The 13,195-nt window shown below is 32.7% G+C and overlaps 1 protein-coding gene across 1 annotated transcript; it reads right to left on the reverse strand.

The window, feature by feature from the left end:
- Positions 1-8,570: 8,570 nt before the first annotated feature.
- Positions 8,571-10,345, reverse strand: LOC142626776 (transcription factor TCP15-like). The gene has a single exon (XM_075800479.1). It carries the CDS (start codon positions 10,094-10,096, stop codon positions 8,855-8,857), a length of 1,242 nt encoding a protein of 413 aa, XP_075656594.1. The 5' UTR covers positions 10,097-10,345; the 3' UTR covers positions 8,571-8,854.
- Between the last annotated feature and the right edge of the window lie 2,850 nt (positions 10,346-13,195).

Raw genomic sequence — 13,195 nt, forward strand, 5'->3', positions numbered from 1 at the left:
CCAAATGCAACCAAATGCTTGCCACATAGTAAATACTATAGGTAACAATATTAAAAATATTACAAACTTTACTACATAAATCATAGAAGCTCATGTGTTAATTTTTATTTTTATATTTCGGTAATTCTGGGGAATTTGAATCACTCAAAAACATTATGAAATAGGGGGTGTTTGGTATTGTTATTTAAACAACACCTTTTAATGTTTAAACAACATTACACATATTTTCATACACTTTTTCATTAATACATATTTTCATAAAATAACAATATTATTAGAAATTTTTTACCATCAGACCCTATTCATTATCCAATTGAGTTATAAAGGTTGTAGTGTGTCAATTTTTAAATATAAAATAAAATGATAACTAAGAAATTTATAGTAAAACTAGTACTAGCTTTAGTTTTTTTTTAATTTTTTTTTTTTTTTACAAACTTTAGTATTTTCTTAAAATTTGTGCTTGAAATTTTATTATTTTCCTTGGAGTGTTTGTGTGGCAAAATATGATAGGCTGGTCAGAATTAATTTCTTTTCTCACGTGATTTCTAAAAGCAGCACAAACGTCCTCTGTGATTGGCCATACTGGGCCATGCAAACTTGACATTTTTTCAATGAATGGCCTAGCAGCTTAGAAAAAGAAGAGGGAAAAAAAAGAAAAGAAAATTGATTAATCTCTTTTTATGTTTTTAAAATGATAAAATTCAATTTATCTCTTCCAGTTGTCATCAATTAATCCAAATGAATCAAACAAAAACCAGTAACAGTAATCACTTTTAAACAGTAACAGTATTCCTATGGCCTAAAATGATTGCTGATAGAAAATGGAGGGCCATGGAGTACGTACGTTGAAGTAAAAGAGTAAAGACAACTGGGTTAGGTAAGTCAAGTGACTCGAGTCAGCCAGCACATGGTGATATCAGGTTTATTGGCTGCAAAGCCTTTCAAGTCTTCATGTTCACACATATGCAGCCCAAGCACTTCAATATTTGCTCAAATTGGTTTATGGATAAAAGATAAACCATGATGAGCAATTTTTGTTGACACTATTTGTGGACTCACTCAGTTCTGTATTTAGTACAAATTTTTTACAAATTGACATTGGAAAATGATGTTTAGAACGCGGCTTACTATCATTTGTAATTAATGATTTAAGACTTTTTTTAAACAAGGTAATTATTTAGTTGAAATTCAAATCACAAAGTTGCATAGATAAACATATTAATAACCAACACACCCATGTAGAGAAAATAATTTGTTCATGGAGTGAAAATCCGGCCAAAATGGTGTAAACACTCTTAGGCAAAGTCTAAATTAAATACAAGTTCACCATTGAAGGTTATTGTGGTATAAACTTTACTTATATGACTTCATGTACATATAGACAGACTAGTTTCTCGAGCTCCCTGCTCTTACTAGTAATTATAGACTCTTCCCTTGTGCCTTCAAAATTACTTGTCGTTGCTACAAGTTGATATGTTGACCACAAAATCGATTATTGGTCACTCCAAGGATTCTTGAAGATTTGAAGTTGTCTACCATGGTTTCAACTTTCAACAAGAAGTCCAACACAAGTTTGGTGACCTATGTGTTTAATTAGAATACTCAACCTCTTAGTGATATTCTATATATGGTAGAGGCTCAAAAACAAAGAATAGTGCGATGGTCACTCTACAAGTTTAAGTGCTTGTGGGGGGCAAGGGCCAGAGTTCAAGTCTCTAGGAAAGAGCTTCACACACGCATATACACTTAGATTAAGTTAGAGTAGAATTTTATCTTGTATAAAAAAAAAAAAAAAAATTTCTCTATTTTAGGTGGCCTGTCTTCCTTTTTTAGAGATTAGGGTGAAATAAAGTTTAAATGCAAGTAGGAATTGGCTTGAGGTGCCTACAAATTAAACACGACCTAAAAGCATAAAGAGCGCCAGCCTTCAATCCTTATTACACATTTACACCCATTAATATTACAAAGCATAAAACTCAATAAATTTGTCATGGACATAGCCAAAACTAAAATCCTAACAGGCATATATATATATTTATAATAATGTTTTTATTCCACAAAGAAAAATAGTTGTCACTCTTCATTTCTAATTCCCGACACAAAGAGATCGAGAGGGATGGGGGAGATGAAAGGGGTTCCTCTATAATTACAACTTTACAAACACAAGCCTAATAACTAGCAAGAGAATGGGCAATAGAGTTAGCTTGTTTGAATAATCATCAATAACTCATAAACGTGAAAGCTTTCCAAAAAGCAAAATATTTAAAGTGAAGAAAATATCTCATAAGACGGTCTCATACAAGAATTTTACTTTAAAGTGTTAGAGATAATAAGGTTGTAAACTGTAAAGGTTTAATGAATTTAAAGAGTTTCCTTAAGAATAGTTCTCATCTAACCTGTTGCACCAGTTTTGAAGATTGCATGAAGTGTTTCTTGAGCTTCGGCCCATAAGGGATCACCCGGGTCCAAAATCTCAATCCAAACTGTATATAATGATGTTTGGTTTATGATTTCTACAGACAGTTGCAACAAAAAAGTTTTGATATTCTCTGTTGACGTCTTTTTTGTTTATTTCTTGTGAGTGTGAAACAACTAAGGTTGCAACATGGAAGGTAACTGGTGAGTACGCAAGCCCACAGACAAAAAAAGTAAAGTTGAATAACATGATGATGACAACAAAAATTCCTTCATTAGGAGTCACTCACTCATAAGTGATGTTGCATGTCTAGACTAAAGAGATCAAATTAAATGGGTAGGTCTAATGGTTCTCAAGATCTAATGAGATTCATAAGGTCTTGCTTTAAGTGCTATGGCCAAATTTTTTCCTACCTTTTTAATTCTTGAGAAATTACTTGAGACGTTGGTCAATGAACAACCTCATGAGCCGTTTAAGATTTAGGTAAATTTAAATTGGTAGAAATTATTCGCTAATGTTATACCACTTAATAAATTTTTTAAGTTAATATTTTTTAAATTTTACTGTTAGATTATATGTTATTTATACTCTTACACACATATGCCAAATTTTGCTTCCATTTGAATGTCAATTTCTTTTTGTTTTTTAAAATTTCTTTTATTCATAATTTAAATTCAACCATATATAGGGGGGTTTAGGAATTTCAGGGTATGAAGTATAATGTAACACACACACACACACGCTCTCTCTCTCTCTCTCTCTCTCTCTCTCTCTCTCTCTCTCTCTCTCTCTCTCTCTCTCTCTCTCTCTCTCTATATATATATATATATATATATATATATATATATATGCACACACACACACAGTGCATTACTAATAGAGATGTTCTAACCTGTATATTTTTGGACGATTCTTCTATAAAAAAAAAGACTAAATTTTATGTTTTGCAACAATCAGGGACGAAACCAGAATTCGAAGTTAGGGGGGTCAAAGTATAAACCCAAAAAAGTTTATAAGAATCAAAACTAACATAACTAACATCTACTCAAACTTTGTTGAATTTCATCACGTTCATTAACATTATAATCTCATATTTTCACAATTTGGACTGATGCTAATTTAATCGGTGGTAATTTTTTGGAATTTTGTTTGAAAATTTTCACTAATTGGGACATCAACACTAGAGGCAATGCTGCATTATCAGCGTCAAATTATTTGTAATTTTTTCTCTTTAAAAAAAAATCAAATATTATAGATAATTTTCCCATCATCAACCATTCAAGTTAAAGTTTTTTTATTTCCATATTATATAACTCTATCGTTTCAAAATTTAGTCCAAAAAATAAACCAAACAAACATATCCCACAAGCTACAACAACATTAATGTTATTAAATATTTTCTAAAAATAGTTAATAATTCATAAAAATAAACCTTCAAACAAGTATTACTATTTACTGCACACATTTGATCATAGTTCTCACGGGCTTCATATTTTTGGATTAATATGCAATGGGCAAAAGGATGTTGTAGTTTTCTTTTTAGTTTTCATAAGTTAAAATGTAAAGATTTTGAAGAAAGGGGGGCCAAAAATATATTTTTTAGGGTAAATTTTTGTATATAGTGTTTTTTTTCAAATTGGGGGGGGGGGGGGGGGGAGGCATGGCCCCCCTCTGTCCTAACATGGGTCCGTCACTGGCAACAATCAACCTACCAAAACCCTTTCCCCCCCCCCCCCCCCTTCTTATTTTTTATTTGACACCAGTTATGTATAAATAAAATATACAAAACAATATTGTAAAAAAATTGATAATAACATAAGTGCCAATACATTATTTGTGGAATATCGGTTTAGTGATCATTGATGTCCTATTGTGGTTGGATTAGCTATAGCTCACTAAACCCAACGAGTAGATGCTACTATAATCATCATATCATGTAGGAAAGCCACCTTTGATCACCCCTTGCTAGTTCCTAGTTCCTAGTTCCTAGTTATTCCTACCATGTTTAGTTCATAAACAATTATATAATAATATTTCCTTGGGATCCAATCCAAATTGAGGATAGTGCATCAAAGCCGAAGTACAGCCACATGCATGTATTTGAATATGGTCCAACCAACCAAAACCAAATATTCTTTTTTTTTTTTTCTTCTTTTTAATTTTTGAAAAATGAGAGTATTTGAAATTCTTCAAGCACTCAACTATTCTCTCAAATATGTATAGTCCATCATACTACAAACACGTTAGTTTTGGGAAGAACCGCCTTGTTTTGTTTACTTTTAAGGATCTTTAGCCAACTATTGTTAATTTGATAAAGATTCTAAGGCTCTTCTTCAATCATATGTTGGTAGGGTTGGTTCAACACATTTTAAGGTCTAAAACAATAAGTTATATATTAAAATCATTCTTCTTACTTTTTGATATTCAAAATTACTAGCTAAATATTTATATATAGACTTTATTAATTAACATCTCTTTTGTAATTGAGAATAGTTAATTAACTTAATCTTCTTATGACATAATCGATCTTAAGTAAGATTTTATCAATTTTAATTTATTAAAGACATTATGCATATTTTAATTAATAATATATGGGAACTTAATAACAAAAATTAAAGCCTTAAGTGTTTAGGGAAATTCATTGTTAATAATTAGGTTGGATTTCTAATGGCTTAATATTTTGGGGGGTTTTCTTGGAAATGGGGAATTGCAAAGCCCAATTATATTTTTTCTTGAAAAAAAAAATGATCACCGTATCGGGATTTAAAACAATTTTTGAGTTCCCCATGATGAAGGGCCTTGTAGCATTTTTTTTTTTGGAGTGAAATTTCGGGGTATGAGGCCTTAGGTCTAGGCCTAGAACTGCCCTCTCCATTACATAAAGAGTCTCAAGGGAAGATAAATTACATTAACTGCTATAGTTTCGTGAAATCACATCAAAATTATTACAGTAAAATTTAAACATTCTGAGAAAAGTGAGTTTATGACAAATAATGACCATATTTCATCATACTCCTCATTACTTCTTTTCAGCTATTACTGAGTACTCCATAGTACTTTTTTCCATGCTTTAAGCTGAGGCCAACCAGTCTATAATGGAATGGCCAAGAAATGAGTCATAAATCATTTCTGTTACCATTTTAACGTCTTAAATTGAGGGTACTGTGTATTGTCCTGATAGAGTAAAAAACAGAAATGCTACTCTAGATTCTTTTACCAGCCCTTAAAAGCTCTCACCCACCCAATAGCAACTCCTTTAAAGGCCCATTGTAGGTGTAGCTAATGCTTCAAATTTCAATATGGTTGTAGGCATGTAGTATCATCTTTTCCTTTTTACAATATTCCATGAAACCAAAGGGTCCATCAGATTCTCTAGTTGAGAAGCACTGCTACTTTTAGGTACAAATGTACAATTGTTTTTTATTTTCTTACAATAAGTGGAAGATGAGATATTGGAACCCAAATTCTTCAAAAGTTCAAATTAATAAACAATGGTCTTGACACTTGTAATTATAACTTACAATATTATCATATTACACTCTTTTCTTCAATTTGACAATACCAGCGTAGCATGCAAGAACATTTTTGCTGATCTTGGGGTCCGAAATAGATGCATGATGAAATTTAAATATATGGTCTAGGCTAGGCCCACGTCATGGTCGATCTAACTATTCTTTACAGTGATCCTTTACAACTTTCCTTTCATATTCAAATTTCCTTTTCCATGGAGTAAAAGGAAATATGGAGATAAGAGGCAGGGTATCTATTTTGAAACAAAGGAGATTGGTAGTACTGTTAAACCTGAAATATAGTACGTAGGATAACTGATTTTTTTTTTTTTTTGGGTGAGTAATTGAAGGAGAATTACAATATTATATATATAATAAATAGTTGAGGAAGGAGAGATAAGGTTCAAACTACAAATATGAGATATATGAAGATAGGAGATAGTGTATCTATTTTGAAACAAAAGGAGAATGATAGTACCGTTAAACCTGAAATATAGTATGCAGGATAATTGATTTTTTTTTTTTTGGGTGAGTAATTGAAGAAGAATTACAATATTATATATATATATAATAAATAATTGAGAAAGGAGAGGTGAGGTTCAAACCACAGATATGAGACACATAAAGGATACTATTACAAGTTTACAACTGGACCATCACTTAAACCCCTCAGGACTAATAAACTGAAACCTGAAATATATAATATACGATTTCCATCATACATAAGATATAACACCTTAATATCTGCACTTAAGTTCTATCTTATTTCAACACACAAGAAATTACAAGGATATTTAAAGACACTACATGTACAGTGAGTTGAATGAATTAGAAACAAAGTAATTGTTTGCTAACATTAAAATGATTGTATGACACTATAGATGGCAATGCATGAAGACTCATTCGTTGGTATCAAATGCATAATAGAGTGATTACTTTCATGCCTTTCATATTCCATGGTGTATATTGACCTTGGTGGGGTGTCTAAATGCCCTGGTATTGTAGTATCATGTCTACCAATGCTAATTGGTGGTAGGTCCTCCAAATATAACTCAATACAAACCATCAGTCATGATGTTCCACTCTTTTAAGACAATGTTACATTCTGATTACTCAACAGAATCATGGTAGATGAGACTTGCTAAACAAGGTTAATTGGTACCTGACTACATTAATATGTAAAATTATTTATACCGGCCCACATACCTTAACTAGAAGAAGCAGGTGAAACCGAAGAAACAAGCCTTTTATGTCAAGACAGTTTTACACTTTTAAAAAAACCAGTTCTTCTAGTTTTATCTGAACAAACCAATCTTTCATGATCAATCATTAATTCTACAAGGCCTAAAAAGCAAAAAAAAAGAAGAAGAAAAAAAGCAGTTATCCAATTAAATGTCATCCATCTCAGATTGTGAGTAAAAGAAGCAACTTGCAAAAAAATTAGAGGTATGTATATCCGAAATAGAGCTAGATGTGAGTGATTTGCAGATATAACTTTGCAATTCCAATTAAATTATGTAGTTGTCAATAAAAGCAAATTTAATAGTAATGATCATAACGATAATATTAATTCTAGTAACAACCACCATAACAATTGCAATAATAACAACAACAGCAACATTGCAAATATATAAAACCAAAAAGGCTTAATCCTAAAGGATTGTTATAGGTGTGACTAATAATAACTATCTGGTGAATCTAGGCAGGTTAAGCAGCTTGATTTTTTGTTTTTTTTAAAGGAAAAAATAAAATCTTTCTTTTTAAGGAGACAATTACATTAAGAAAATTCTCCTTATTAATAAAGAAAATTATATAAAGTTATTGTTATTGGTGTCAATTTAACAATATTATTTAAATGTTTAAATTATTTTTTTTGTTATTGATGATATATTAATTAATTTATAAATTTACATAATAAAATTTGTAATATCTACAATATTACCGATCAAAGAGATTTTTACTATTTACTTTCAATTACATTCATGAAGAAGAAGCAATCATGCATGAATGACATAGCTAGAAGACCTACATCTTGGGTTGCTATCAATATATAGGAACACAGGTTGGACAAGTAAATTGAAGTATCCATAAAAAACGAGCACCACACTTAATGAGCGGTCCAGATGGGAACAATAAATGGGAGATGTACACACAAGGGTAGCCTTCATCATCACTATTGAATGGTGCCAATCAGCCACCCTTATATGAAAAAGAGGAAGAATGATCCTCCAGTTAGTCAGTGTTTGCACATTGATTTTTGGCAATGTGTTGGCCAGCCATGGGGCTCACTAAACCTGAGTTTCTGAGAGCCATGCCATGCCACCTGATACGCTGAACAAACTTACCATGTCTGGTCTGTATTCTGCTCTATACGAATATAGTGGTTATGCTAATGAACACATAGATATATGCAGTAGCAGTATGAGATGCATGAAGAGCTCAGCTCAGCTCAGCTAGATGTACACAAATCAGAATATGGGACCACTTCTTTATGAAGTGCAATGCTGTAACAACATTGAATTCCTCTCCTACCACAAAGAGAGAGAGTGATTGTATATGTTATTACTTATTATTAGTAGAAGTTTGTTAAACCTAACCTTTAAGTAAAAATAATGAAAATGCAATAAACAAATCTTTAAGTGATATGAGAGAAAAGAAACAGTTCTGTAACTTCTGTTCTGTCACACACACACACACAAAAAGACCTTTAAGCAGAATCAGAAAATACCCATGTTAATATTTTCTTCTCAAACCCTAACAACAACACTCCTCACTAACCCCCACACCAAAATCAAAATATATTAAACTCAATTTTAAAGCCAAATCAAACTTAAGCCCGTGTTGCCAAATCAAAATATATGTACTTAAGGAAAGTACTAAAAATAAAATGGAATTAATGCAAACAAACCATACACTCGTAAATTTTGATCTAGGAGTTGTGACTGGTTGTTTCACGTCCATCTTCTCCTCCATGATGATGTGTCCCACTTGCCGGAGACTCCATAGCTCCGCTACCCACAATTGGCCTATATGCATTGAGAGCGGCAAGCATGCCTAAATGAGTGTCAGCACTAGCACCGCTGCCGCCACCACCACCGCCAATTCCAGTACCAAATTGTTGGCTAGGCAATAGAGCCACAGGAGGAGCGAAATTCATAAAATGTAGCCCACTAGACATAGGTATAGAGCCCCGATACATACCAGCACCACTATTAGCACCACCACCACCACCACCGCCGCCACCACCACTAGAAGGAAATGTCCACAAAGGGTCATGACCACCACTCATCACTTGTGTACTACTAGGATTTGGATTTGTCAACATCCAAAACGTTCCTGGATTAATCGAACCCGAATTACTAGACTGTAACAAATACCCACCCATTTGATTTTGAGACATTTCTTGCTGATGATCCAATACTGGTCTTCTCTTAGTAACTCTCCCTTCACAATCTGACACGTCCAACAAAGTCTCTTGCTTTGCCTGTGAATGTAATGTCACATTGTTCACATTCACATTAGAATTCAAAAACATAGACGAGTTCGAATTTGAATTACCAGAACCACTATTAGTCTGATCCGATGATGTTGTAGTAGGGAACAAAAAACTACTACTAATATTCCTGTGGTGTGGCATTGAAAAATTTGAACTAGTATTGAATAAATAGCTAGGATTATTCCTCATGAAGTGTGAAGGAGCTGACATGGTTGAACCTGAGCTACGAAGAGAGATATTAAGGGACGTGAAGTTAGCTGGAATAGTACCAGTCCCAGTTGCAGCAATCACTGATGGCTCAGCTTGTTGTAATAGCCACTCAATGGTTTCACCATCGGACTTGTGACCAAGCTCTTTAGTGAGCTGAAAAACTCTAGCAGCACAAGCAGCAGGCATTCTGATCCGGCGGCCACGGCCATCGACTTTTGTGTGCCTGTCTTTTGTCGATGCTCTCTTTGGTGGTGGCTTATTATTGCTTAACTTGGATTGCTCAATAGCTTGTTGAACTTGAAGACTAGTACTTGTAGTACTAGTAGTAGGAGTAAGAATTGTAGTGATTGTATTAGGGTAGTGTGAGCTAGAACAAGCTGATGAAAGATCTTCTTCTTTTTTCTCTAGCAATTGTAAAGGAAAATTAGGCCTGCGAAGACCATTTTCATGATCATCCATGATCATATAGGTGGAGATGTGTGGGTAGTGTATTTTTTTTTTCAAAAAAAAAAAAAAAAAATTTTGTTTTGTGTTTTTCTTTGGTCCTAGTACATCTGTAGGTGACCCTCAAAAGAATTGTATCAAACTGGTGGCCTTTGGTGGGTCTGTCTCTCTTTCACTTGTGGAGCATGGAATTCCTTTCAGATGGGAACTGGGAAGCTGAGTTGTAGAGAGAGAGAGAGAGAAAAAGAGAGAGAAGAGATAAGGGAAGAGGGCAATGCAAGCTTTAAGCAACAAAAATAATGAGTGGGAATAATAATAAGGGGTGGGTTTAACAATTTTTTTTTTTAAACCAAATGGGTTTTATTAGAATAAGGATTTGTTTGCAATTTTGTGGGTTTACTTTTTTTTTATTTTTTAGAATAAGGATTTGTTTTTAAGTCTGTAATTTTGTGGGGGGTTCTTATCACTTTTTTTTTTTTAAGAATGAGTGGGAATAATAATAACGGGTGGGTTTAACAATTTTTTTTAATTAAATGGGTTTTTTTTTTTTTTTTTTAAGAATGAGGATTTGTTTTATAATTTTTTGGCTTTACTTTTTTTTTATTTTAAGAATAAGGATTTGTTTTTAATTATGTAATTTTGTGATTTTTTAGGGTTTTTCATTACTTTTTTTAGAATGAGTTGTAATTTGTAATTTTGTGGGTTTTTTTTAAACTTTGTTTTTTTAGAATGAGGATGTGTTTATAATTTTTATAATTTTGTGGGTTATTTTTTTTTGGGTATTAATGTTAAAAAAAAAAGAAAAAAAAAAGGGTGTCCTACTCTTTTTTATTTATTGTGGTTGGACAGTCCCTTGATTCAGACTCCACGTGCGGTGCTCTTTATCATTCAATCCATAAAGACAGTGGTGGCCGGAGCATGGGACCCAAACACCCAAGTCAAAAAAACTGAAAGACTGAATTCCCTGACTGGCAAAGAAAAGATAATCAAGTGGCTCCCATCTCATTCAAGTAATCATTGCCTTTTTCACCTTTGCTCCTTTGCCTTTGCCCTTTGCTTCTAAGCCCCTTCAGTTTCCTCCAAATTCCCTAATCTATCAATATCAACCTTTTTCTTTTTCATTCCCCTCTTAATAGTAATATTCCCTTGGAACTTGGCTAGGGTTGAAAATTGACATTAGGGTTTTCAGTTTTCACAGTCCATTTGTGTGTTACTCCCAAGATTTTTTTTTTCTTTTTCTTTGCCAGGAAGCACTAGAACTTGTATATATTTTGATGCTTCTGTAATTACATATCTTAAAGAGATTATATCGGCGTCATTACAAAAGTTATGTCTAAGAATGCAAAAAAAAAAAAAAAAAAAAACCCACCTCAATCGAAAATGATATCAAATCTTGTAGTTTTATGTTTTTAAATTATACCTACCATGTTATAGGCATTAAAGGATGGGAATAATAAAGTATATCCTATTTTGTTTTTAAGTATATAGTATATACACATAAGAAAGGAAAGAACACTTTTTTTCCATTGAATTTCAATCGTCCAATTTGCCTTTAGTTTCTAATTTTATATAGATCCTCAATATCTCAATGATCAAGTTAACTACTAAGATTGTCTTTGATGTTGACATTATAACATTATATATTAATGCCCAGCCTAACATCTGAAAGAAAAAAATGCTAAACAGTTTATAGGCTTGGAATTGCCAACTCCCAGCCAATTTTGTCTCTTAAATAAAACATTTTCTTAAAACACATTTCTTTAATTGTTTATTATTTACCACCGTGCACCTTTGTTGCAATGGTCACTCCACAAATATAAGTGTTTGTGGAGGGTAAAAACCGGAGTTTAAGTCTCCAGAAGAGAACTTTACACACATATACACTTAAATTAGGCTAGAGTAGAAATTCTATCTTGTATAAAAAAAATTGTTTATCATTTAATCTTATTTGCATCTAATTCACAAATGTCATATTAGAGAAATTCTTCAGTACAGCCGGGACTCACAAATGAAATCCATCCTTTTATAAGAGGAGGATATAATGCATTGAGTACACTAAATAATTTCGTGTAATATCGAGCTTCCCCAAGCATAATTGCATGTTTGAACTTTGAACTGTTGCGAATTCTTACCCTTTTGTTTCCTAGATATTTCACAAAAAAATCCCACCACATTTGAAAAAAATAAAGAGTGAAAATAAATGAATACAAGCCCCCACCTCCAAAAAGAGAGGGAGAAAGATAAAGAGCATGGCACGTTTAACCCATGTGCCCAACACCCCCAAGTGTAACTTAAAAGGGAACAAGAAACTAAAAAGACATAAAAACACAGAGCAATGAATTGGCGTAGTAAAATTACATTTCAACAACCAACATACCAAACTAATGATGAATGGGATCGATATCAAGCACTGTTATTATATATATAAGCATTATGGTTGAGCTAAATGCATGCTTAATTAGATGGGGAATTTTTTTTTTTAAAAAAAATTTAAAAAAGAGGTTTCTGTTGAACAAAACCACACATCTAAAGGGCACTAATAGCAGTGAACTCGATAATGACAATTTCTAAGAGAGAGCCTGGAACTTTCAATTGTGTTTGATTTGTACTAAACTTGATTTCTGATGACACTTAGTCATATCATATATTCACTACACACACATGAAGATGTACTTTAATTCGATGCACCCACCATGGACAAAAATGTTGCACTCGAAGTTGTGTCATCTACACAACAAAGTGTACGTTTCTCTTTCCCCTATCTTTTCTTTTTCTCCCACATAATTGTAATGGAATCAATAATATCAAGGTTGTCTCATGCATTGTCACTCTAGCCAACAGCATAATCACGTTCATCTGGAACCTAAAGGGTTGGACAATTATGCCTGTCAACAACCTGCAAGAGAATTGAAGCAAAGAACCATTTATAATTGCAAATTTGAGATTTTTTGTTTGTTTTTGTTTTTGTTCACAAGGAAGACTACAAGGGTGTCAAGTTGCACATTTAGTTAAAGTTTCTTCACTTAGATCAAGAATTTAGGTTCTAATTCTCTCTTGCGCCCAAGATGTCAATTTTCAAAAAAAAGAAATGAAAAGAGAGAGATGCTGAGTGAATGTCAT

The sequence above is a fragment of the Castanea sativa genome, chromosome 3 (assembly GCF_040712315.1).
Source record: "Castanea sativa cultivar Marrone di Chiusa Pesio chromosome 3, ASM4071231v1".
Taxonomy (NCBI): domain Eukaryota; kingdom Viridiplantae; phylum Streptophyta; class Magnoliopsida; order Fagales; family Fagaceae; genus Castanea; species Castanea sativa.

What these genes read in the sequence shown, in the direction of transcription:
- LOC142626776 (XM_075800479.1), bottom strand. Translation starts at nt 10,096, where the DNA reads ATGATCATGGATGATCATGAAAATGGTCTTCGCAGGCCTAATTTTCCT.